The sequence below is a fragment of the Doryrhamphus excisus genome, linkage group LG3 (genome assembly GCF_037039965.1).
Source record: "Doryrhamphus excisus strain RoL-2023G ecotype Guam linkage group LG3, RoL_Dexc_Guam_v1.1, whole genome shotgun sequence".
In the NCBI taxonomy this organism is placed as follows: domain Eukaryota; kingdom Metazoa; phylum Chordata; class Actinopteri; order Syngnathiformes; family Syngnathidae; genus Doryrhamphus; species Doryrhamphus excisus.
In genome coordinates, this window is record NC_136359.1 from 7,252,422 (window position 1) to 7,278,076 (window position 25,655).

Sequence of the window (25,655 nt, forward strand, 5' to 3'; positions counted from 1 at the left end):
TGAAGAGTCTTGAAACAGTCATGTTATGTTTATTTGTTATTAAATATCACTAGTTTGATGGTTATTATGGTTACCATAACATCATTATATGATTACATCACCTTATACTTCTGTATGTGTAAAAAAAAATTAGACCAGGAAGGCAGGAAGTGACCAAAAGTAACAGTTATGGACTGTAAAAGTAATCAATGCAGGGGTAGGATTCAATGAGCTTTGCTTTTTCTTACTCCTTTTGGACATGTGGAACTGTGAACTGATTATGGGATGTATTCCCTTGTATGTTGATGCATGTTGAAATCAAATTAAACCACATTGTAGAAACATGATGGTAGCAGGGCTACTGAGAAAAACTACATTATACCTTTAAAATAAAATACATTAAACCTTTTCCATCAAGGCCTGTCAACAGTGGAGCCCAACAGAAATCAAATGAACCCCGGATATGAAACTATTGCTGAGAAAAGTTGAGTCTTAAAAGAAAAACAAAGTTGTACATACTGTATTAGTCCTGATCATTGCTACTCACTTCAAAATGGCCAAACTAAAGGTTATATTCCACACAAGTTTCTCATGATCCCTGCAAGTCGAGTTCACCTCTGTTTTTAAAACAAAAAAACATGTCCCCGCCGTATATTTTACAGCGCTTCGTTTGTCTTACAGTGCGTTGTATATCTTACACTCCTACGAGACTCATCTTGATCCCAACTTGAGGCCTACGATTGTTTTTGTTTCAACATGTGTCGGATATTCATATATCAGGGGCGTCCATGACGTGGTACTTGTTGGTGGGTGTAGGTGAGGGGAGGAGGGGTCTGAAGCTAAGGCGTATGTTGATTGGATGGTCTGAAGCTCAGGGGTGTGTTTGTGGGAGGGGCGTATCGGTGGGACGTGATGGTGGGAGGGTCTGAAGCCGAAGGGGCGTGTCAGTGGGCGGCTCTTAGGTTAAGGGTAGGGGGTCCGATAGCGATTCTGTCACACTTTATACCCCGCACGCTGGATGGACGGACCGCCAGAGGATCTACAAGGTAATGTAGGAATTATTTCTTTAATTGAATCATGTATTTTTTAATTTTGATATTCATTTGTTTAATTTAAACAAGGTTAAAAAAAAGGGTAGAGGGGGGCAAGAGACCCACACACATACACACGGGCATATATTAAGCCAACTCCAATGTTTAATCCGAATCATCCTTTGATTTCCGGTGTTTTTGATGCTAGGCCTTGGCCGGGTGATGACGTCATATCCTGATACAGCTGCGGCGGCGGGTGCAATGCCACTCTGGGGGCGTCGTAAATCACAAGACGATCAAGAATCTACAGCAAAGGAAACAATATCGCTCCTGGGGGTTCATAAATCACATGCGATGCCGCCCTTGGGGTGCCCTGGGGGGTCATAAATGTCATTTTGACAGGGTTGGAAAGACATACCGGGGTCAAAAGGTCACCTGGGTTCTCCAGGGGGCCATCCATCAAATTTTGACACTATACCCATTCTATTACTCTCTTTAGCTTATTCATTTTAGAAAAAAACAAGATAATACATCATTTTCTGATGGATAAAATACAGCTGTAGATGTATTTTCATTGGACAAAAGTAGTCCAAAAAAGTCATTGTCCAATTTATTGTACACACGTTTTGATATCCTACCCACAAGACGTTGGTGTGCTGTGTGAACGATTTAACTCAAGGAGAAAGAACAAGAGTATGTTTTTTCTGCCGTGTGCGTTCTCATGTGTGACACCACATACGCCTTACGAGAGAATCTTTTCCCACAAAATGAGCAACTAAAGGGTTTTTCTCCAGTGTGCGTCCTCATGTGTGATATCATGACCGTATTCTGAGAGAATCCTTTACCACAAAATGCACAGCGAAAAGGTTTTTCTCCCGTGTGAGTCCTCATGTGTCTCACGCTGTTTGACTTGCGAGGGAATCTTTTACCGCAAACTGAGCAGCTGTACGGTTTTTCTCCCGTGTGCGTCCACATGTGTCGGGTCAAATAGCTCTTAAAGGAAAAGCTCTCGCCGCAAACCGAGCAGGTCAAGCGCTTTTTACCCGTCTCCGTTCGGGAGCATTCAGGGCGTTTGTTGCCAGTGTGAGTCCAAACGTCGCCAACACGGTTTGTATCGCTGCTCAAAGGTTCTTGGGCCTCAGGAGGTGTGGCGTCACGATCTGATAGCGGAGCCAAGAGGTGGTCTGCTCGTGGTTTCTCTTCTTGGCCGTCCATCTTCACAGAGACACCGGTGATTGGCAGCTCAGTGAGATCGGCCTCCACCGGCCCGAGAAGACACTCTCCCTCCCGACTGATGCTTAGCTCCTCATCTTCCTCTTTAACGTGGGGGGGCTGGGGACCCTCTTCCTCTTTAACGTTGGGGGCCTGGGGACCCTCTTCCTCTGTAACGTTGGGGGGCCGGGGATCCTCTTCCTCTGTAACGTTGGGGGGCCGGGGATCCTCTTCCTCTTTAACGCTTGGGGGCCGGGGATCCTCTTCCTCTTTAACGCTGGGGGGCCGGGGACCCTCTTCCTTTTTAACGCTGGGGGGCCGGGGACCCTCTTCCTTTTTAACGCTGGGGGGCCGGGGACCCTCTTCCTTTTTAACGCTGGGGGGCCGGGGATCCTCTTCCTTTTTAACACTGGGGGGCCGGGGATCCTCCCGCTTCAAAGCAGAGCGGCCCCACTGCGGCTGAAGGGAAACTCCTTGAGCAGCAACCAGCTGCTGGACGTCTGCGTGACACCAGCGACACAAACACATTTTAGCTCAAGTCTAGAATTATGTTAAATATCATATAGGCCATATAACGTATATCATATCCAGCTTTCAAATAAAGCATATTCCGTATGATTTAGTTTTTTGAATGAAAATGTAGTCACATTTGAGTCAGTCTTGGTGGAGATATAAAAACAAGAGAATTCACGTCAGTAAGTATAAAATAAAACCTAGAGGTGAATATAAAACGGAATGTCGGCGTACCATATCTTAAAGGGGACCAATGATTCCTTTTTGGGCCCTTTGTATCGACTTGTGGACTCCTATAGAGCCGCTACACGCGCGATCGCTAAACATGGAAGCAGAGCTCGGGGGAGGCCAGAGAGCATATCGGGCCTACCGCCACGGCCAAATAAAGGAAGCCCGCCCATGTGTGACATCACATGTGTCTAGTTTTACCACACCCTTTGAAAGCGAGCATTCAGAGCCATCCCAGATGTCTTCAGGGATCACTTCCAAATACGTAAACCTCATGATCTGAAACGTCCAAGACCAGGATCCAATATTCTAATGACATCCATAGCTCAAAAAAGTGGAAAAAGCACCATAGGTCCCTTTAAGAAAGGCAGCAATAGCAAGCATTTTAACACGAAATTGTTTATTTCAGGTGCAGTGATGGATTTAAAGAAATACACACAGGACATTTGTAAATCACATTTTACAGAAACATTATCATATTTTGTATCATAGTTACACATAGTTCCAAAGTTTTTGCATGTTTGCGTTGTTTGTTGCATGCGGTGACCAGTCCCACTTTGTTAGATGGTCCTTGAAGGCACCATCTCACTTTCTCCCACCCTAATATATAATAATGTGTGCAAACTCATGTCCATTCATGCTAGCATGCTACCTTTTACCACACGCAGCAAACAGTGACATACTAATCCTCTGCTGGCTGCTGGGGAGTCATGAGAACATGAGACGGTCCGTGGGTTGGGAACCGCCGTCTGTAATTTTTATTTTAATCAGAGGCATGGAGGTGGAAATGTTAGCTCCGCATCCGTACTGACTTCCTGATTCACTGGCATGGATAAATGCATCCAACCTGTTGTTGAATAGCTTCTGCATCGTTTTACAGAATGGTAATGGTTTTATTTCATTTGAAGATGCATCAGATTACAATTGAATGCATCCCATAATCAGTTCACAGTTCCACATGTCCAAAAGGAGTAGGAAGAAGGAAAGCTTATTAAATCCTACCCCTCCATCTGATACTTTTACAATCAGTAACTGTTACATTTGTTCACTTCCTGCTTTCCATAATACAGTTTAGGGTTGTTGTTTTTTTTTAATTTTGTAATTTTTTGTCTCGTACTGAAGTATGAGGTGATATGACCATACAATGACATAATGGGTACCATAGTAACTGTCAATATCGTGATATATATAGCACATCATGACTGGTTCAAGACTCATCATCCTTGTATTTAGCAAACATCAACTGCTTGTATTGTTTCTTGGATTGGCTCATCGTTGTGGATTGTTTGAGGGTCTTACGCAATCCATTCCATAGTTTGATTCCACATACTGAAATGCTATGGCTTTTTAACGTAGTCCTAGCATATAAGTGTTTCACATTTAGTTCTTCCCTGAAATCATATTTCTCCTCTCTTGTAGAGAAGTATTGGATGACATTTTTAGGTAATTGGTTATTTTTAGCCTTATGCATTATTTTAGCTGTTTGAAGATGAACTATATCAGCAAGTTGCAGTATTTGTGATTTTAGAAATAAGGAGTTAGTATGTTCTCTGTAGGCGGCATTATGAATTATCCTTACTGACCTTTTTTGCAGTACATTTAGCGAGTGAAGATTGCTTTTATAGTTATTAGCCCATATTTCCACACAATAAGTAAGATATGGTAGAACCAGAGAGCAAAAGAGTGTGGAGTGATTTCTGATTGAGAACAAATTTTGCTTTGTTCAATATTGAAATATTTTTCATTTTTTGCAGGAGTTTGTAAATTGGTGTTTGTCTCCATTTTTAATAATTGGAACAACCTCAGCCGTTTTCATTTCTTGGGGGAATCTTCCGGTATGAAAAGATAAATGACTGATCTACGACGGCGATCTCCGATCTCGTTGATTACCGTTTTTATACTTTCCATTTGGATTGTTTTTCCTTTACAATTTTTGACAATTTCAGTTGATTTCCTTTTTTGTTACATTTGTCAGAAGCATAGGATTAGGATTCCGTTCTATAGTTTCATTCCGTTCCTCCCTTGTTCTCTGTTTCGGAATCCCTTCTTCCAGCTTGGGACCAATATTGACAAAGTAGTTGTTGAACTTTTCATCTGTCATCCATCATTATCATCATTATGGGTGTTTCCCACCATGAAATAAATCGAGTCGTCTGTAGAATGATGAATTTCCTGTTCTTCCTCTACAAGTATTGGTTAGTCCTTTTGTCATCCATGGCTGCTTGTTTTTCGTTTGCTTATTGGACCTTTCTCTCCAGGGACGGTTCTTATCTTACAGCTTCATAGAAGCATGTAGGAAGTCTTTGTATGCTTCATCCACATCCACCGTACACACACTCCCATTTTGGTTCTTCTAGATCAGTCGACTGCTATGCAGCCCCTATATTCTGCTGTTAAATTATGTTTCGCTGCTCCATTCTATTTTTCTTCAGTGAGCGAGGGGGTAAAATGGCTCTTTTGATAGTAAAGGTTGCCGACCCCTGTTCTAGATCCTTCCTGAAGGCACCGACTCCATCCTCTGGTTGGTCGTTTGTTGTGATGATGGTTCGAAATTGAAGACTGGAAGTGATCATGAGGTCTTTGATTAGCAGGCCACTAGTGGTATCGTTACCAAAGTCATTGGAAAGTCATTATTGTCCACGAAGGAGGCACAGTGGTCTGGTCATTTGGGGAACAAACCCAAGCTGTACATCGGGTCTATGAAATCATCCATGACTTCTTGTGTGGATTTAGAAGATCAATATTAAAAGTCTCCACATATGGAAATTGGTTGTTTTGATCCAATCCTCCAACGTTTCTATTCTCTATAAACAACTGATGAACATGTCTTTGCTTTTTCTTTACAAATGCCAATAAGTAATGCATTCTAAGATATTGTCAATGGCAACTGACATATTCTTTACCACTTTGGAGTGTAGTTGTTTGTCCACATACTGGGCGATTTCAGCATTATGTTTGTCAGGTGCTCATTCATGAAGACGTTTGTACCTTCAGCTTCCTCTCTGCTTCATTACAGTGGTCTTGGATTTCCTGTTAGTGAACTTGACGACGACAATGGCCGTGGTTCTGTTCCCGCCATACAGCGGGTCGAGTCCATGGACTGGATGTCAACATCGATCTCTTTAATGTTAGCAAACCAACCACACACCACACCATCCGTTTGGTCTGCTTCCTCCCCGTTCCTGACTGGACTGGCATAAGACCTGGGTTTCATCCTCAGCCCTGTCACTATGATGTCATTCATCCCTGTATTCTGATTCATGTCATCCATTGTCATTTTCAGCTCAATGATGTTATCTTTCTCCTCAATATAATATAAATGTGGCTATAGGGGTGTTATTTCATGTCTAGAGGGCTGTTTTTAGAAGGTGGTAAACAAGTTTTGTGTGTCTTGTTTTGTCAACTATATTGGCTAAGAGGAGTGTAACGGTGACTATAGGGGTGTTATTTCATGTCTAGAGGGCTCTAATCATGTTAAAACGTGTATTTGGAAGGTGGCAAACAGGTTTTGTGTGTCTTGTTTTACTAGTATGTACAAACGTAGGTAATGCCAGTATAAAGGTGTTCATGTCGAGAAGATTCGAATAATGTTGACTAACCATACTCCCATGTTTCGGGAACAATATATTTTCTCCTCAAAAAACGGGCTTTTGGTCAAAGCTTTCGCCATCGAGATCTTATTAGAAGACGAAGGTGCGTTTAAAGACCTCATGGTGAACATACCCTCGATTCGTCGGCCGGTGTGAGTCTTGCTAGCACCTTCCAGTTGTCGTCGTTGTCGCTCGTTCTGTTCTTTCGTTCGACAAAGTTCCTCCTCGTAGGACGCCATCGTTCTTTCGAGCAGGCCGAATATTTCATCAGCTGCCGCCATGAGTCGCTCCCTTATCAGGTCCCTCAACATGTTCGCCTCCACCGGACACACACCGAGTGTTGCTAAGTTAGCCGTCTCTTGGAACTTGGATTCTTCCATTCTTCTTCGAACGAGACTTTACGGCAGCGCAAGCATTCGTGACGTCACGGCGGCTGCCATCTTACGGCGATATTGAAGACTGCTCAACATGGCGACCGAGAAAGAGAGAAGAGCGAAGAGGTCACACAATCGGAATCGTGTTTATTTTTTAAGTGGCTTTTTTTACAATAAGATAAAAAGCTCAGACAATACAAACTCCTTTCCATAACTAATCATGCACACTCCTGCAGTTTAAAATAATAACTTTAATTTTAGCTGCCATAAGAGCGAGCGTTTTACATATAAGTGAATTATGATGAGTTAGTGTGCGTTAAAGTGATGAATGTTAAGATGTATTACTGTTTCTGTAGGACTTGTTTACACAATGACATGTGAATGGATTCTCAAGCGGACCCAATGTTCGCTTATGTTTATGTTTCAGTAAGACGTTATGATTGCAGCACATTCAAAAATACAAGAAAGAGGAATATCCAAACGAAAACGTCGGGAAAAAGTCATTATATTAGGAGGGAAAAGTAGCATAAAGTTGAAATATTAATGGCTAAAAATGTTATATTTTGAAACTCATATTCTGATAAACAGAAATGTTGGTATTGCAATATTACAAATATTACAATAGTAAAGCTAAAATATGAGCATAAAGAGGGGGGAAATGTAATGTAAAAATATTATGAGCATATAGAAACCTGTAAGAGAAAAAATAAATACGAATGGAAAAAGACATATCAATAATACGCTTTATCACCCTAACGAAGCTGAGAGCCAGGCTGTTCTTTAAAGATGAAAAAAACATCTCAGCATATGGCCCCCGGATCCTTAGATTTGCACCCCCAATCTGGGATCAGCAGATGATCAGGTTGGACATGACGCTGGGATGATTCGTTCATTCATTTTCCACCGCTTATCCTCACGATAGGCGAACCTTGGTCATGAACGGAGCCAACTGAGCCTGCCGCGTGCGTCCTCGCGTGTTTTAGCATGTTCGACTTGTGAGCGAATCTCTCGCCACAAACCGGACAGCTAAAAGGTTTTTCTCCCGTGTGCGTCCTCATGTGCGCCTTCACGTTTGACTTCTGAGCGAATCGTTCGCCGCAAACCGCACAGTGAAAGGGTTTTTCTCCCGTGTGCGTCACCATGTGCATGCTCATCGTGTACTTACGAGAGAATCTTTCCCCGCAAATGGAACAACTGAAAGGTTTTTCCCCCGTGTGCTTCCTCATGTGCGTGGTCATGTTGGACTTTTGAGCGAATCGTTCGCCGCAAACTGCACAGCTGAAGGGTTTTTCTCCCGTGTGTATCCGCAGGTGTCGAGTCAAATAGCTCTTAAAGGAGAAGCTTTCACCGCAAACTTCGCAAGTGAAGCGTTCTTTACCCGTCCGCTTTTTACAACATTTGGAGCGTTTGCCGTCAGCGCCAGTCCTCATGTCACCTTCAGGGTCCGCATCGCTGCTCAAAGGTTCTTGGGTGTCGTCCCAGTCGTCATCCTCAGTGTCGTCACTATCTGATCGTGCCTGCGGTTTGTCTTCTTGATCTTCAGTCTTCACACAGACGACAGTCAGTGGCAGCTCGGTGATGTCAGCCTCCTGCGGCCAGAGAAGACACTCTCCCCCCCGAGCGGTCCAGAGTTCCTCCTCTTCCTCTTTCACACAGAAGGGCTGGGGATCCTCCTGACGTGTCGCAGGCGGGCGTTCTTCTTGACGACCAACTGGCCGTCGGACATCTTCGGGACACAAGCAACACAAACACAGTTAAGTATTAATCAGCCTCTGGTCCTGATTAGACCTGGTCCACTTTGAAAACCACTAAGCTCAGACTTCTCAAACCTGGACTGGATTCAACTACCGACCCCAACACAAAGACTCACAAAAACACAGTTTGTGATTTGTGGAACCTTTATTCTACTTGTGAAAAGGCGATAAAATGTAGAGCTTCCTGTCTCTCCAGGCTGGAGTCTACGTTAGGCCTGGTCCACTTTGAAAACCACGAGGCTTAGACCTCTCAAACTTGGACTCCCAAGACTTACAAAAACACAGTTGGTCATTTTAGTTGCGTAGAGTAGAGTTGAAATATTCAAGAAAAAAAAAGTCTTATTATGAGCAAGATATTGGAAAAATTAAAAAAAACAGATAAAGTCCAAACTACAAGATGAAAATTTGAAGTTGAAGATGGAAAATTGAAAAAAGTGTCAAAATATGATTTGTAGGAGAATAAAGTGGTCATACGAGTGAAAATGATACCGTTTTAGTGGCAGAGTTGAAATATTCAGTCAGAAACAAAGAAAACAAAGTCAACGGAAAGACAGCTTGGGGAAATATTGGAATACTATGGAAATAAAGTAATATATTTCTGGTTTCTTTTAAGAAGAAAGTTGGAATATTTGGAAAATAACCACCAACAGAGTTGCTGGGACAAATAAATGTCCCCTGCAGGACGACAAATCAGAGATTCTGCTTTTATGTGAAGAATAAAAACAATGTCTTTGCATATTTACAAAACATCAAAGTGGAAAACTTGCATCCTTGCATTTCTCACGATGTGGCCCTCACTGGGAAATCATTTGGAGCCCCCCTGCCTGAGATCCCCCCGAACGACCGCATGCGGCCAATCTTGGTCTCCCCTTTCTGAGCATTTTATCGTGTCTGAATCCACCTGATGCTTTTCTGTGACCAGCTGTCCTCGGAAAAGTCTGCCTTATATGTGTGAGACATAACGGAGGGTTAGAAAATTCACTAAAACAACAAGTCTGTTTGTCCTCTGAAGGGACGGAGCTAGGGGGTGGCGACTGCGGACATAATCGGCCCTTCAAAGGAAGCGTTTCCTTTTCATGTATCGTTGAGCTTTGAAAAGTAAAGATGAAGCAGGTGATGCTCGCCAACCTAAAACGATCCTCCTTTGTGTGTGTGCATGTGTGCCGTGTACGTTTTCTTATAAGAGAAGCTTTTCCCACAGATTGAGCAGCTGAACGGTTTTTCTCCGGTGTGCGTTTTCAAGTGTGACAGCATGTGTGCCCTCTGAGTAAATCTTGTTCCGCAAAATGAGCAACTAAAAGGTTTTTCTCCCGTGTGCGTCCGCACGTGCGAGACCATAGATGAGTGGTGAGAGAATCTCCTGTCGCAAACTGCGCATCTAAACGGTTTTTCTCCCGTGTGAGTCCTGTTGTGCGACACCAAGTGTGCTTTTTGAGTGAATCCTTTACGGCACAGCAAGCAACTAAAAGGTTTTTCCGCCAAGTGCGTTTTGACGTGCGTGATGATGCTGGACTTCCGAGAGAATCTTTTACTGCATGTTGAGCAACTAAAAGGTTTTTCTTCTGTATGCATTCTCATGTGTGACACCATTGTAACGTTTTGAGTGAATCTTTTATCACAAACGGAGCATCGAAATGGTTGCTCTCCGGTGTGTGTATGCATGTGTCGAGTCAAATCGCTCTTAAACGAATACGTTTTAGCACAAACGGAGCAGGTAAACCGTTCTTTACCTGTCTTCTTTTGAGAGCTCTCAGAGTGTTTATCGTCAGTGTGAGTCCTTGCATGGCCTTCACGGTCTGTGTCGCTGCTCAAAGGTTCCCAGGTGTCGTCCTCTGGATGCTGAGACGTTCCGTCATCACTGTCTAAGAGCGGAGCGAAGAGGTGGTCTCCTTCAGCTTTTGATGTCATGTGCCGCGGTGAGCTACTGCGCGGAAGCTCCGCCCCTCTGTTCTCCTCACTTGAGGACGCAGGTTTGTCATCAAGCGCATCCGTCTTCTCAGAGACACCAGTCAGTTGCAGCTTTGTGGGATCAGTTTCCTCGGGCCACAGAAGACACTTTCCTTCCTGAGTGGTCCAGACTTCCTCTTCCTCCTCTTTAACGTAGGCGGGCTGTGGATCCTCTGCGGATCCTGTGACGCTCCCCCCCCCTTCTTCTTCTTCGTCTTGATGACCGAACAGCTGCTGGGCGCCTGTGGGACACAAACAACTAGTTCAAGCATATTCAATTAGTTGTTTCTTTCGGCTTTTCCTGATTACGGAGTGGCCACAGCAGATCTTTTTGATCCGCATACTGATTTTTGGCTTGAGCTCTTTGTATATGATATGATATCATTTTATTATATATTAAGTCAAAGTCTGGAAGCAACCAACCGCTGCAAACGGGGACGTTTCGGTTTGTTATTTGCACAAATTCATAATAACATTCATCATCACAAATTAGTTCTGGAAAGAGCTCCAAAATGTTCTTCTTAAGGCGGGGGGGGGGGGGGGGGGGGGTCCGCACAGGGCAGCCATGTCCACATGCTCCAAAAGGGAAGTGTAAGGTGGAGCGTGTTTGTCCATCCTTCCATCCTGCCGTCCTTCCATCGCTAGTCCCGGGGGAAGCAGCCTCCCCCGTCCACCTCCTCCAGCTCCTTCCCCAGACCAGCTCTGAGGCGTAATCCCTCCAGCGTGTCCTAGGTCTGCCCCAGGTCCTTCCAGCTTTTTGTCTCACTTCTTAATGCAATAACATTTGAGCCATTTCAGATAAAACATAGCTGACACTTATGTGTGAAAAAGCCATAAAGGCGCAATTAGATGTTTTTTTTTTCTTTTTTTTGCAACTTGTCTGCATTAGACCCGGTCCACTTTGAAAAACCACTAGACCTAGACTTCACAAATCTGGACTGGATTAACCTACAGGCCGCACGTATTCATGAAAACACAGTTTGTGATTTGTGAAATCTTTACTGTATTTGTGAAAACCAATAAAGGCACATTTAAACATGTCCATATTAGATCTGGTCTACTTTGAAAAACACGAGGCCTCGAACTCTCAACCTGGACTGGATCACCAAAGAGAACAAAAGGTTGATAAAAACACAATTTATGTATTTGTGAAAATGCAACAAAGGTCCTGCTTTCTACATTTTCCGCCCCTAGTCCATATTAGACCTCGTCCACTTTGAAAACTACTTGGTTTAGACTACTCAAATCTGGACCGGATTAATCTACAGAGATTAAAGGTCCATAGAAGGTTCATAAAAGAGTTTGTTTGTGAAAGGTCAAATGTTTCCACATCGAGAAGTGTCCCAAAAAACAGTCGCTCTGTACATGCAGTTAATTAACACAAAAGTAATCCAAAACAAAGAACACACAAACGCTATTTTTTCGGTATATTTGTAGTCTGAAGGGGAAACAACTCGATGTGGGGGGGTGCCGTGGGGGGGTGGGGCTATAATGCCTCCTCACGCAGGAGGAATACAAGGAATACATTCGTGTGTCCGACTATTTTAACCACACCATAAGCGACAGAAAGTGAATACGTCAACATACCGGCGATGTGTAGCACCGTTCGAGTCTTGCTAACAGTTTCCAGTTGTCGTTTTTGCCGCTCGTTCTCCTCTTTTGTTCGACAAAGTTCCTCTTCGTAGGATGCTATCGTTCTTTCAAACAGAGCGAATATTTCGTCGGCTGCCGCCATGAGTCGCTCCTTCACCAACTCTTTCAACATTTTGGTGACTGAAACCACACGGGAAAAGGTTGCTAACTTCTGCCTTGTTTTTCCTCCTCCTGCCGACTTCCGCCTTTTTCGTCTTCAATGGCTGCTTTACGGCAGCTTGAACGCCCATTGCGTCACACCACTGCCATCTTGCGGCGGTATTGAAGTCTGCTCAAGATGAGTCCCCATAATTTTTTTCGATGTTTAAATTATTGACATCGTCCCTAGATGGTTTGTAGTCGAAAGAAGCATATTCCAACAACAAGCCATTCCTAAATGCTATTTATTTATGCCTCATCAAATGTCCCTTACAGTTAAGGCGTGACTGATTCCCATATTCAACACATATCATATGTAACACCCGAATACTGTGGCTTTTAAATGAATAACAAGTGCTGACAGTTCAATGACTCCAAGTGGTGCCTTGGTTAAAATCGTTTGTTCGTTCCAGAAGGTCTGACTGAAACCAAAACGGACTCTAACCAAAGCAAATTTTCCCACAGAAAATAATGGAAATGTAAAAAATCTGCTCCATAAATGTAAACAAAAAACACTTTTTATGGACAATAATTCAAATTTTACATGCAGAAAAGAATGAAAAAATAATTACACTCAATAAATGAATGGACAACGGAACATTTAACATCACTTGACAGACTTTTGTTGGGGAAAAAAACACAAAAGCAACAAAATAAGAATATAAACCAATATAAACACACGGCAACAAGAAAAACACGCTGGAGGGATTATGTCTGTCTATGTACGTATGTACATATTTTTTCATGCCGTGGTGCCACGCCGACTTCCAACCACATTGAAGGATGACAAAGAATCATCTCATTGCGCTTTGCTGCTAAAATGGAACGCAGAGACGATAAGCTGCCATGGGATTACTGGGGGGTTGCCAAGAACCAAGCGGTCTCTGCTCAGAGTGTCACAAGACCTGCCGAGATTCATCATGGACCATAAATCGATCCATCACCAAATAAATGAAGACAGACTGGATGGTTTTCCGGGTGTCAGCACATACTTCCACGTGTCAACCAGACAGGAAGAGGCTTTCAGCACAGAACAACGGCATGAACAGAGCGAGCCCTTTGTCTCTGCGGGTGGAGGCGTGGCTGCTAGCATACACACAACAGATTTTCATACTTCTGCCATGTCTTTTCCTCCACAGGGGTAACTTCTGCAGACCTTCTCAGCCTTCTTCTCTGCATATTTTTGTCTCCTCTTTTCATTTACGCTTCTCCTCTCCTGAGCAGACATCGATGCTCTTTGAGTTCTTTTTGCCTCCCTCCACTTCTGGACCTGACCCTGTGTAGATTTAGTCGGCCTTTTGCTCGGCGTTCTCAATGTTGCGCTTCCCGATGCCTTTTTCCTCTGCCTGTACTTTCTCGACCTTTCCTTTGCCAGTTTCCTTTCATGTTCCTTCTGTTCTTCGGACCGACTCAGCCGCCATAGCTGACATCGCAGTTGGTCGCGCTCCTTCTGCTTGTGGTACCTGTCAGCATCGGCTTTCAACCTCAGCCTGTACTCTCTTTGGATCTCTGCTTGCGTCTTCTTTGACTTGGGGGCATTTTTCCCGTATTCCCGCTCTGCTTCAGGAGACGGTTGCCGCTTTGGCCTTCCGGGATTCATCTCGCGGTAGGGTCTGTAGTTGAGGAAAAAAAGAATTGTACCGTAAGACATTTTCCATGGCGCACTGCGGTCCAACACGCGAAGAGCGCCGACAGGGGCACGCTCTTTTCCGTTCCATGACTTTTGTTTCCACCCCGTGGGAGTTTTGAAACATTTTTGTGCCCACACGCGAAGTTCGTGCTTGACAAGATTTTCCCGGCTGACATCATGGACGTGCTGGTATCAATATCAAAGATGTGAGATGCTGGCTGATAGAATGGAATGTTTTGCTTGATATTGGCCTGATGTCAGGTATGGCTAATGTGTAGACAGACAATCGTATGAAAACATGCACAAATCGCCCATTGTGCAAGCCATTCCCAAGTAAATGTGCTCCATTCTAGTTAAATAAATCACTGTACGCTCATGAGTACGAAAAAACAGTTTGAAAGACCAAAATAACCGATACATGTCCAAAACCGGAGCTTACGTTGGGTTTTGTGTCCACAGAAGACGGGGAGCCCCTTCAATAGGTCCTGGTCCCTCAAAGGCTGCTACGTCACCTTCCTGCTCCTTCATCCGGCGTTCCTCCACCTCCTCCCCTGACAGCTCCATGTCTGACTCCAGAGAGCGAGAAGTTGTGTCCCTGCTGTCTGATAGCGGCGCTAAGAGGTGGTCCGCTTCTGCTCCATCTTCAAGGTCTTCAGTCTTCGCAGAGACAACAGTCAGTGGCAACTTGGTGAGATCGGCTTCCTCCGCCAGGAGAAGACACTCTCGTTCCTCTTCTTCCTCTTTAACGTGGGGGGACTGAGGGAGACCGATCAGCTGTTCAACGTCTGCAGGGCATAAACACTTCAGCTCAGACATGTGAAATAAAACCTCACGTATCCTTTAGACACTCAAAAAAAATTCGGTGACTTCCAGTGAAAAAAGGGAGCTAAAAAAGGGAGCTTTTCAGTGGAGCTGCTCAGTGAAGCTCCAGTGTTACCGCTGACATCTCTGCTCCAAAGTTTTGACAGCTGCAGAAAATACTGAGGTGTAATCTCATGCCCAAAATGTGTCATTTTATAGGAATAGCATGCTAATGGTATGAGGTGTCATTTGAGTAGCGTAAAGGTCAAATATTAAATGACAGGCATTCAAAAAATTCAAATAAAAAAATTATATAAAATTAAAAAAGGTAAATATCATGAGAAACATAATATTTTATTTTCTTTTGGGGGGAGTGATTATATTATGAAAATAAAGACCTCAATAATAACCTCATAATTTTACGAAAAGAGTGAAAACAACAGCAAAAATGGGGGGGGGGGGCACACACACCATATTTTGCATATTGTTTATGTTTTTGGTATAATTGTGACGTTAGAGTGGTGGTCTTCGGAGGGGGGTCGGGTCGCTGAAATCCCCACTGAAGGTCAAAGTAGGAAACGTATCGTTTTATCGTTTGTCGCTACGCTACTGCTGAAGGTTCTTGTACGCAGCCGCAGCAATGACGGCACCAAAAGGAAGGAGTGTTCCAAGTAACGGGGTCGTGAACGTACCGTCGACGTGCAGCCCAATGTGAGTCTTACAAACAGATTCCAGTTGTCGCCGATGCCGCTCCTTCTCCTCTTTTGTTCGAGAAAGTTCCTCCTCGTAGGACGCTATCGTTCTTTCAAACAGCGCCAATATTTCATCGGCCGCCGCCATGAGTCGCTCCTTCACCAACTCTTTCAACATCTTGGTAGTTTTGGAGCGGCGACTTCTATTTCAGGCTTTGTTTATTTCGCCCTAAACCTTGCTAATCGCTTCCTCCTTTGACTTCTTCGATGGAGGTTTATCGGCAGCATCAACTTGAGTCACACTGCTGTCATCTAGCGGCGGTTTTCAACACTGCTGAAGATGAAATGAGCTGCTGGAAGGTCACAATCACAATTCCCAAAGCAAGTACTTGCATTTTCTTTTTCAGGAATCTTCATCTTCTTCATCTTTTTCATGATATTACGACTTTAATAAAAAATAAGATCTTATTTTTTAAATATTTAATCTTCATGGTACTACAATGACTACTATAATTTTCCACGTTATTCTCATAAAATTATGACTTTTTCTTGCTCAATGAAGCCTTTTTTCTAGATTTTGAATTTATTCTTGGAAAATTACTTCTGCTTTTCCCTTTTTTCAAATTTTTCAAATATAATACAAACTCCATCAATTTACTTCTTGCAATATTTCTCATTTTACAAACCTTATCTCACATTTTTTTCTTTTTATCGTCATTTCCACTTTTATCTCATAATTGTCTTTTTCATCTCACAATTTTGGGTTTTTATTTCATAATTATGACTTTCTCATCTCATAATTACGACTTTTTATTTTGTAATTTAGAATTTTTTTCACAGAACTTTGACCTTTCATATCATAATTTCAACTTTGTATCTCATAACTATCTTTATCTGACAAGTTTGACTTTTGATTTGATAATTATGAGGTTTTTTATCTCATAAAATGACTTTTTATCTGGGAATTTAAATTATTTTCTCACAATAACATTTTATCCCATAATTATAAATTTATCTCATAATTTTGACTTTTTAATTTGTAATTCTTTTATATCATGACAGCGGAGGAAGAAAGTAGCACTCCAAGGAAGTCAGCATCTTTATTGCAAAGAACGGGTGCTGAACAAACCCAACGCTACAAGCACACGTACAGGAAGTGAAATAAAAGGACGAAGAAATAAGACAAGGCAAGCTAAAATCACAGCATAAGAGAAGACCACGTGCCAGCTTTCAAATTTGCAATAGAGAGAAGAGAAAAGTCCGAATCAACATCACGTGTGATAAAAAGGCTCCCGATCATCCATGAGTGAGCTGGGCCGATACGATCACAGGGATTAAACAGCCATTTTTCAAGTTATTGGCTGTTGGCCGCCATCAGACAATTCAAAGGCCCCCTGGAAAAATACGTCATTATTTTTTTAATGAAAACAAGGACAAGGATAAGGTTTTACCTCAAACTGGCCAGGAAAAGGTTTATTCTGCACAGTGTCCCCGCACATGCGCCGTCAGTGTCTTCTTATAAGAATAACTTTTACCACAGATTGAGCAACTAAAAGGTTTTTCTCCCGTGTGTGTTCTTTTGTGTGCAATCAAAGAGACCTTTTCGACAAAACTTTCGCCGCAAGCGGGGCAAATGAATGGTTTTTCCCCGGTGTGTGTTCTCATGTGCGCAATCATGTTGGCCTTTTTAGAGAAGGTTTTAGCACACACGGAACAACTAAACGGCTTCTCTCCTGTGTGCGTTCTCATGTGCGACAGCATGTGTGCCTTCTGAGTGAATCCTTTACCGCAAACTGAGCAGCTGAAAGGTTTCTCTCCATTGTGCAACCTCATGTGTTGAGTCATGTTGCTCGTACGAGAAAAGCTGTCGCCACAAACGGAGCAAACAAAAGGTTTCTCTCCTGTGTGCATTCTGGTGTGTGACGCCATCGTCGAACGGTGAGAAAATCTTTGACCGCAAACGAAACAGCTGAAGGGCTTTTCACCCGTGTGTGTCCGCATGTGTTCGCTTAAGTGGCTCTGAAAAGAAAACCTCTTCGTGCAAACCGAGCAGGTCAACCGTTCCTTGTGGCTCTCGCTTTTCGAGAGCATCAGCGTGTCACTGTGAGTCCTCGTATCATCTTCAACATCTCCATCACCCCTCACAGGCTCTCGGGTGTCGTCGCCGTCTGGTGGTGGAGCTGAAAGGTTGCCTGCTTGTGGTTCGTCTTGGTGGTCCTCGGTCTTCACAGAGACAACAGTCAAATGGGCCTCTTCCAGCCCCAGGAGGCATGCCTCCTCCTGGGAGATCCACAGCTCCTCCTCTTCCTCCTTGATGTGGGGGGGCTGCTGAACATCTGCAGGACACAAACACCGCAAACCCTTCAGCTCGGACACGTCAAGTCCTCTCTAGTGCAGGAAACATGAACACTTTCCAAGTGGATGAACAGCAGACATGGAATCAACACGATTGGTTATGATCATCAGGGATGTCAGACATTGGCCTTCCTGGCCGATAGCATCGGACATCTCTAATTATGATGACTGGTGTGAGTGAGCGGACTTTGATCTTGCTTTCTACACGCACGCTACACTCGGCACTCAGATGTGGCGGCCATCGCTGAGGATCGTAGGATCAGAACCGTATTGCAGCGGCTACACGGATGTTGCAAGGATAACAAGGAGGTGGTTGATGGACAATCTCTATTGCGAAAAAATACCTTCTATCGCTGCTTGGTTGCTACAGTATCCTTGAGCATGTTCAAGGACCTGCTCCATTTATCTCATAATCAGCACTTTTTGAATTAGTCATTTCGACTTTTTATCTCAAAATTAGGACTCAATTTTGATTTGTTTTCTCCTAATTATGACTTTTTATTTTATCATTTCAAATACATATCTCATATTCAGACTTTTTAGCTAATGTTGTGACTTTCTCATCTCATATTTTCTATTTCAGAACTTTTTACTTTGCAATTATGACTTTATTTCATAGTTAGGATTTTCTCAAATATTGACTTTTGATCTGAAAATGATGGCTTTTTCCATTGGGATATTCACTGCCAGGTGGCTGCAGTATCCTTGAGCATGATCAAGGCAGTATAGTCATTTCTTGTCCTTGCTATCTTTTTCCATTTACCGTGTTTTGTATTTTGTGTTTTTTCTGCATTTTACGTCCTTCTGTGTACATTGTAAGAGTGTGACTCAAGTGCTAATTTCCGTCAAAGCTCCAATTTACACAAAAAATCGTCTGTATTTGAACAACTTGCAACTTCTGGAAGTAGGCTACAAAGCACATCTGTATGTTTTTGTTTAGTTTTTACAATTAGCAGTGATTGTAATCACCACTACAATGGCCGCCATCTTGGTGACACGTTTACGGTGCTGCGGTTCCAGAAATAAAACGCCTCCTTGTCGTCTCACTGGCTGCGTACATACGAGGTGTGTTAAAAGACGACGCAGAAGATCAGTAAACACATCAGCACACCTTCAACGTGTGTCAACTTTAGAGTCTTGCTAACGGCTTCCAGTTGTCGTCGTTGTCGCTCGTTCTCCTCTCTTGCTCGAGAAAGTTCCTCCTCGTAGGACGCGATCGTTGTTTCAAACAAGGCCGATATTTCATCAGCTGCCGTCATGAGCCGCTCCTTCAGCAACTCTTTTAACATTTTCACGTTTGGGTCGATCCCACGACGTCGCATTCGTTTTTGGCAGTTGCGAGCTTCCGCCTTTGTCTTCTTCTGTGGTTTTAGAGCAGCCATGCAACCGTGACGTCACATCGCTGTCACCTGGTGGTGCTTTTGAACACTACACATGATAAGAATAAGGTTTATATTGCAGGCTTCCAAGACTTGAATGGATAGTTGGCATTTCCTGACGTCAAGTTGCATGACACCCCCACAAGCAGACTATGGAGGACCAAAACTGCCAAAATAATAAATTACAAAAAATAAATATAAATGGAAATAAAAACAAAAATAAAAAATATATACATAAATAAATAAAAGCAAAAATAAATACAAAAATAAATGTAGAAATAAATACAAAAATAAATATATAAATAGAATTACATATCAATAAATAAATAAAAGCACTCTGCTCTCATATGTATTTATTTCATGCTGCAGACAATGTCAGCTTGAAATGCAGAAGGAAAAACTATTCAAACGAGGGGGCGGTCCTAAGTGTGTCTTGGGTTGAACTGTTCGCCTATTGGTTGATCGACATGTGAGTGCGAAAATCGACTAGGTATGCCTGCAAACAGCCACAGCAAGAGGAAGTCACCACACCACTCTCAATGGCGGTAAATATGGCTGCAATCTCCAGGGATCTCCGTTTGCTAGCAGATATTTCGGATAATGCTTCCCCGGATTGCCTGCTTTTCCGGGTGGCAGCCTTATTGGAGCAGTTAATTCACACAAATGAAACAACAGACTCAGAGGTCGACCCTGTAGTTTACAGGACCTTGTGTGAAGTTGTGGTAGTACCTAAACATTCAAATCGCAAGTTCTGGTGACAGTGGACAAGTTGGTCGTCCACCGCTGGAGCTGTCCATGCAAGCCGTGGAGACTTACTTGTTCGCGGGTCTGAAAATCCACGAAATAGCCCACCTGCTCGGTGTGAGCGAGACAACACTGCACCGTAGCGGAGCATGGTATCAGGTGAGTTTGCATGACAGTGTCATATTGTATAACTTTACAATGAATATGTGGTTATGTGGCTTATTCAAAAGCTTAGTCGTAGAAGACCGCATGGCTCCTCTTATCTTCTTCAGTCATGCTCCACTTTCCGCCATGACTTCTCTTTGTCTTTTCCCCGCAGCTTCAGTCAAATCCACGATTCTTCACAATCTGTTCATTTTCTCTTAGATCAATCCCGGGTTTCGGCACCAATTTGTAATGTGCAGGGAAGAACTTCACAAGCGTGGATCTCTTTATATCCTTTATATACTTTTCTCCCTGTATACTTCCTCTTGCTGTGGCTGTTTGCAGGCATACCTAGTCGATTTTCGCACTCACATGTCGATCAACCAATGGGCGAACAGTTCAACCCAAGACACACTTAGGACCGCCCCCTCGTTTGAATAGTTTTTCCTTCTGCATTTCAAGCTGACATTGTCTGCAGCATGAAATAAATACATATGAGAGCAGAGTGCTTTTATTTATTTATTGATATGTAATTCTATTTATATAGTTATTTTTGTATTTATTTCTACATTTATTTTTAATTTTTGTATTTATTTTTTTTTTCAATTTCCACTTTTATTTATTTATTATTTTGGCAGTTTTGGTCCTCCATAGCAGACCCCTTCCCCCACTTGGTGGCTACCTCACAAATGCTCAGCGTTATTTTCTCTGCCATCGTATACCAACAGTTGTTGGTGTTTCAATGTACGGGTACTTCAATTATTTAGGACCTCACTTCACTGATCCCTTTGTCAGGAAAAGGCTGGCAGCGGTGGGTTTCGAACCCACGCCCCCGGAGAGACTGGAGCCTTAATCCAGCGCCTTAGACCGCTCGGCCACACTACCATGGGGTTCACGTGAAGTAGCTCATCGACTTGCAACCAGGTACGGATTTAAGAAGCGCTCCAGACCTGTCACCACACTGAGCGACATTTCGCCACACTTAGCCCCATTTGTCATTTTACAAATATTTCAACTTTCTTCTCGTAATTATGACTTTATTGCTGTAATATTTTGTCTTTGTTATTCTAACCTTATAACCATTCCTGCAACCTCAATTCCCAAAACAACAACTCTATTGTTGTTCCATTGTACCACTTTTGAAAAAACATGTTTGCTTTCTACTAAAATGACATTTTTCTTATTACGTCATTCTCGTAAAAAACACAACTTTTTCTCACGAGATGAAAACCTTTCTCCAGATTTTGAGTTTTGCGTCAATTTAGCTGTGTTTTTTTTTGTTCCATTGTATCTTTAGAATGTACCGTGGGACACTTTGAACACACCTGTTGTAAAGCAATACACGGGCAGTAGATATGCTAACAAGTTACATAGTTGAAGAAAAAGGAAATTACAAATAAATACATGTTGTTGTGTTAAGAAACGTCCAGAACCGGATACGGTCAAAAGAGCCGCGACTGGCTCCGGAGCCCCCGCATGACTGCAGATTAGTGGTCCTTTCAATATTGCAATGATGATGCCAGAAGAAATAGGGCATGTCATTAAAAGCCAGGATGCTATTGGCTTAGAAAATGTGCTTTATGGAGTACAACCACAGACAACAGACTAGTGGAACTAAACTTCAAAAGGTTTTATTTCATTCATGGCCTCGCTGAACCTAACCCAACCTAACCCTAACCCAACCCAACCCAACCCAACCCAAACTAACCCCTCCAGTCTGGTGTGGCACATATCGGAGCCTTTTCTGCACCGCTTGTGCAAAGGCATAAGTGCCAAACTGCCAAGCAAGGGCATCTGAAACAAAAGCACAAAACACACACTTGCTTACTTTGCTCACAGAGAACACACACCACTGCAGTGACGCTCCACAACGCCAAGGAAGCTAGCTGGACCTCACAACCCTCCCATGTCCTTCATTTTGAGACAGGACACTGATGATGCGCTTCTCTGCCAGTCACATGGTCCCACTACTTCTGGACATGGTGTGTTTTCTTTCTTTGCTTTGAGGCTTCTGGAAGCTAAGCTCTTTACTCATTTAGCATTGGGGCTGTCACGGTTATGAATGCTAATCCATCTCAATATAGGTCTTCAATCAATTCATCCACATTCATTCAATATTTGGAGGCCTAACAATCATGGTTTTTCCCAAATAAATAACCAAATGAATAAATAATGCTGTCTTGTGGTTAAATATGGCATATTAGTAAAAAAACAACAACAGCAACAAAAGTATTGTTGGCCTAAATATAAGAGATGCAAACGGCAGAGCCGATCACCAGAACCACAGGCTTTTATCACTGGTTGGAATTAGCTCAGCACTGGAGCAATAACAATAATAACAATAATAATAATAACAACCCATCCATTTTCTGTACGGCTTATCCTCACGAGGGTCACAGGCATGCTGGAGCCTAGCCCAGCTGTCAGCTGTGTGAGGCGGGGTACAAATAATTATTATTATGATAATGATAACATTGCTGAGAATAAAGATAATTAATTACATTGATAGGAACATTTATAATAATAATGACCAGAAAAGCAGACCTCCGCCAAGCAGCAAATATGCTAATGTATGCTAACACCAAACATGCTAATGCAACACCTACCATGATAGTGGTGACGCGCCTACGGAACGTGCAACGTAGAACGTACAATGTGGCGTTTGCAGTAGCAGCAAGGTCAAAGAAATCAAATCACAGGAAATAGAAATGTCTTTGTTACCAGATTTGTCTTCAGGGTGGCTCCACTCAGTCTTGGCTGCCGTTGGTTTTGTGTTCGAGTCCTTTAGCTCAATTTTGCCTATGGCTTGATCTCTTTCATTTTCACCAGATCATCATGGCCGATTGTCGGTAGGTGACAAAAAGGTCGCAGGTGGGGGTCAGTGTGGTGTCGATGCCGGGCACCGCCTCCTTCCATCCGGCTGCCCCCCCCCGCGGTAGCTTGGTGTGGCGACCCACTTCCAAAGATATAAACAGTCCAGAATAGTTTGGTTTTATTATAACAGAGACAGAATACAAAAAAAACATCAACTAAGGCTTAGAATGATTTCGAAATAAGTATTCGATCACCCAGAAAAATATTTACTCGCCATCGTGTGTCAGCATGTGTGTTGTCAAGCTTTTCTTTTGAAAGTAGCTTTTCCCGCAAACTGAGCATCTGTAGGGTTTTTCTCCCGTGTGTTTCCGCATGTGCTGCGTTAAACTGTATCGGTAAGAAAAGCTTTTCCCACAAAATGAGCAATGAAAGGGTTTTTCTCCGGTGTGTGTCCTCATGTGTGATACCATGCTTTTATTGTGACAGAATCTTTTATCACAAACTGAGCAACAAAAAGGTTTTTCCCCTGTGTGTGTCCTCATGTGTGCGTCCATATTTACCTTTTGGGAGAATCTTTTACCACAAACTGAGCATGTAAAGGGTTTCTCCCCTGTGTGTGTTCTCATGTGTCGAGTAAAAGCGCTCTTTTTATAAAAGCTTTTAGTGCAAACCGGACAGGTAAAAGGTTCTTTACCTGTCTCCCTTTCAGCGCATTCAGAACGTTTGTTGTCAGTCATGTCACCTTCACAGTCTGTATCGCTGCTCAAAGGTTCTCGGGTCCTCCCCTGGTTGCCAGCCTCAGGAGAGTGTGACGTCGTGTCATCGCTATCTGATAGCGGCGCGAAGAGGCGCTCGGCTCGTGGTACATCTTCGGGGTCTTCCGTCTTCACAGGGACAGCAGAGGTGAGATTGACCTCCTCCGGCTCGAGAAGACGCGCTTCCTTCTGAGCAATCCAGAGTTCCTCCGCTTCCTCTTTGATGTGGGGGGGCTGCTGGACATCTGCAGGATGTTGAATAACACAAAGACACGTTAGCTCAGACATGGCAAATAGTATTTATACAGCCTGACAAATCGGGACGATGATGACGCATCGGTGATGAATCAACATTGGTGAATATGTAACCGATATGTTCACTTTGTTTTTGCTGCAGGAGATTCTTGGCTCCTTTGCCGTGCCCCTCCCCCTCACACACAGACCGGCAAGGTGCTGGTCTTCCGGCCTCACTCACTCGGCTGCAGCAGAGAATCCGGCCATAGAAACAGCAAATGAAAGTGCATCTTTTTTCCAACAGGCAAGCCGTGACTTTGTAAAAGAATTGAACACAACACTTCCCCATCAGAAAAACATGCTGCCAGCGTAGTACACCGTTTTAAAAATAGATGCAACTGTTAATCCACCGTGACCTAATCTAAGACTTTCAAGTTTTCATGATTTCAAGTGAAATAAAGATACATTGTTCCCTCGTTTCATTGCGCTTCACATTTTGTGGACTCTGTTTCGCAGATTTTTGAAGTAAAACAGCATATGAATGATGTTACAGGCCGAGCCTAGCCCTTTAAGAAGAACCGCCAGTACAGCAGAGAAGCTAACCGCGTGTGACTCCGAAGGCTGTGTGGTTGCAGGGTTTCTCCCCAACAAAACCTGCAACGTTGACCAAGCGTTCTGCACCCAAATGGAGGAGGAAGCCAGTCTTCACACAAAAAGTTGGACTTCTTTGCGGCTGTAGGGCGCCATTACACAATACTGAAAATGAGTCTTCCGTTCAGCGAGGAGGAGGAAAATACATGGCAGGAGCAACAAGTTTTAACAAGGATACAAAAACGCTACAGCCAAACGCCGCCAGGATGACGAGGTACAGTCAGAGTCAAAGTCACTTGTGTCCAGCCTTCTAGATTCAAATTTAGCAAAATTTGCAGTTGGAGAGTATTTAAAGAAGAGAGAACTATGAGAAAGTTTTTTTTCATCTTTTTGATTCTCCTTTTGCATGGGGAGGCCACAATCCACATCCACACTTGCTGACCGGTATGGCACTGTGTTTTAAAATACAAGTCCCTGCCTCGGTGTTCGTGTGTTCGGCTCTATGTATCTATTAGTAATGCAAAGTCATTTAAATGAGGAAGTGGAAGGTTAACAACAGGCAAACATACCATCCACCTCTAACATCACTTGCGTCTTGTGAAAAGCTTCCAGTTGTCGTCTTTGTCGCTCGTTTTCCTCTCTTGTTCGACAAAGTGCCTCCTCGTACGACGTTACTGTCCTTTCAAACAATCCGATTATTTCATCAGCTGCCACCATTAGTCGCTCCCTTATCACAACTTGCAACATTTTCAATGTGATAGTTTCACTCGCTTTCACCTCTCGTCCCTCTTTAAGGGGGTTTCGGCATTAGGAGTGTTAAAGGGAACGTCTCCTTGTGAAGCGTGACTAACTTCCGCTTTTTTCTTCTTCGATTGAGGTCAAAGGCTTACACAAGGGTCCTGAGGCTACACTGCTGCCATCTTGCAGAGGTATTGAAGACGCTTCAGTATTGCCGCCATCTTGCAGCGGCATTGAAGCCCGAGCACTCAAGGATGCTACCATTTTGGAGTGGTATTGAAGACATTTCAACACTGTTATCGTTTATTGAAGACGCCGCGGCAGTACTGCTGCTATCTTGGGGCGGTATTGAAGATTCC

General features: G+C 43.3%; 4 protein-coding genes, 1 long non-coding RNA gene and 1 other non-coding gene across 6 annotated transcripts in view; 1 reads left to right on the plus strand and 5 right to left on the minus strand.

Annotated features, from left to right (window-relative positions):
* Positions 1 to 12,483, minus strand: part of LOC131127621 (uncharacterized) — a 29,830-nt gene extending 17,347 nt beyond the window's left edge. The window contains exons 1-6 of the mRNA XM_078789263.1: positions 12,216 to 12,483; positions 10,412 to 10,870; positions 7,832 to 8,653; positions 7,762 to 7,768; positions 6,687 to 6,949; positions 1,700 to 2,722 (exon numbers count right to left, since the gene is read on the minus strand). Coding sequence (XP_078645389.1) covers positions 1,700 to 2,722; positions 6,687 to 6,949; positions 7,762 to 7,768; positions 7,832 to 8,653; positions 10,412 to 10,870; positions 12,216 to 12,393 — 2,752 coding nt within the window. The 5' untranslated portion in view covers positions 12,394 to 12,483. The remainder of the gene's footprint in view (positions 1 to 1,699; positions 2,723 to 6,686; positions 6,950 to 7,761; positions 7,769 to 7,831; positions 8,654 to 10,411; positions 10,871 to 12,215) is intronic.
* Positions 12,484 to 12,680: 197 nt separating this feature from the next.
* Positions 12,681 to 15,813, minus strand: LOC131127617 (uncharacterized). The gene is made up of 3 exons (XM_058069677.2): positions 15,543 to 15,813; positions 14,489 to 14,834; positions 12,681 to 14,032 (listed from the first exon to the last, which is right to left on the minus strand). The coding sequence occupies exons 1-3, from the start codon at positions 15,718 to 15,720 to the stop codon at positions 13,528 to 13,530; spliced, it is 1,029 nt and encodes a 342-aa protein (XP_057925660.2). The 5' UTR covers positions 15,721 to 15,813; the 3' UTR covers positions 12,681 to 13,527.
* Positions 15,814 to 16,628: 815 nt separating this feature from the next.
* Positions 16,629 to 19,401, minus strand: LOC131127615 (uncharacterized). The gene is made up of 2 exons (XM_058069675.2): positions 19,009 to 19,401; positions 16,629 to 17,878 (listed from the first exon to the last, which is right to left on the minus strand). The coding sequence occupies exons 1-2, from the start codon at positions 19,277 to 19,279 to the stop codon at positions 17,016 to 17,018; spliced, it is 1,134 nt and encodes a 377-aa protein (XP_057925658.2). The 5' UTR covers positions 19,280 to 19,401; the 3' UTR covers positions 16,629 to 17,015.
* Positions 19,402 to 19,538: 137 nt separating this feature from the next.
* Positions 19,539 to 24,378, plus strand: LOC144898269 (uncharacterized). The gene is made up of 4 exons (XR_013627176.1): positions 19,539 to 20,179; positions 20,387 to 21,088; positions 23,748 to 23,881; positions 24,131 to 24,378. It is a non-coding gene; the product is annotated as an uncharacterized LOC144898269 (long non-coding RNA).
* On the minus strand, positions 20,968 to 21,049 carry trnal-aag (transfer RNA leucine (anticodon AAG)). Its single transcript has one exon. It is a non-coding gene; the product is annotated as a tRNA-Leu (tRNA).
* LOC131127624 (uncharacterized) lies at positions 22,004 to 25,436 on the minus strand. The gene is made up of 3 exons (XM_078789585.1): positions 25,128 to 25,436; positions 23,673 to 23,978; positions 22,004 to 23,120 (listed from the first exon to the last, which is right to left on the minus strand). Exons 1-3 carry the CDS (start codon positions 25,303 to 25,305, stop codon positions 22,987 to 22,989), a joined length of 618 nt encoding a protein of 205 aa, XP_078645711.1. The 5' UTR covers positions 25,306 to 25,436; the 3' UTR covers positions 22,004 to 22,986.
* Between the last annotated feature and the right edge of the window lie 219 nt (positions 25,437 to 25,655).

What these genes read in the sequence shown, in the direction of transcription:
- LOC131127615 (XM_058069675.2), bottom strand. Translation starts at nt 19,279, where the DNA reads ATGGCTGCTCTAAAACCACAGAAGAAGACAAAGGCGGAAGCTCGCAAC. An exon ending in AAAGTTGACACACGTTGAAG is followed by an intron (nt 17,879 to 19,008) that starts GTGTGCTGATGT and finishes TGTGTCCTGCAG; the next exon opens with ATGTTCAGCAGCCCCCCCAC.
- LOC131127617 (XM_058069677.2), bottom strand. Translation starts at nt 15,720, where the DNA reads ATGTTGAAAGAGTTGGTGAAGGAGCGACTCATGGCGGCGGCCGATGAA. An exon ending in CATTGGGCTGCACGTCGACG is followed by an intron (nt 14,835 to 15,542) that starts GTACGTTCACGA and finishes TATGCCCTGCAG; the next exon opens with ACGTTGAACAGCTGATCGGT. An exon ending in CTGTGGACACAAAACCCAAC is followed by an intron (nt 14,033 to 14,488) that starts GTAAGCTCCGGT and finishes CCTCAACTACAG; the next exon opens with ACCCTACCGCGAGATGAATC.
- LOC131127624 (XM_078789585.1), bottom strand. Translation starts at nt 25,305, where the DNA reads ATGTTGCAAGTTGTGATAAGGGAGCGACTAATGGTGGCAGCTGATGAA. An exon ending in AGTGATGTTAGAGGTGGATG is followed by an intron (nt 23,979 to 25,127) that starts GTATGTTTGCCT and finishes AACATCCTGCAG; the next exon opens with ATGTCCAGCAGCCCCCCCAC. An exon ending in ATGCGCTGAAAGGGAGACAG is followed by an intron (nt 23,121 to 23,672) that starts GTAAAGAACCTT and finishes TATCTTTGGAAG; the next exon opens with TGGGTCGCCACACCAAGCTA.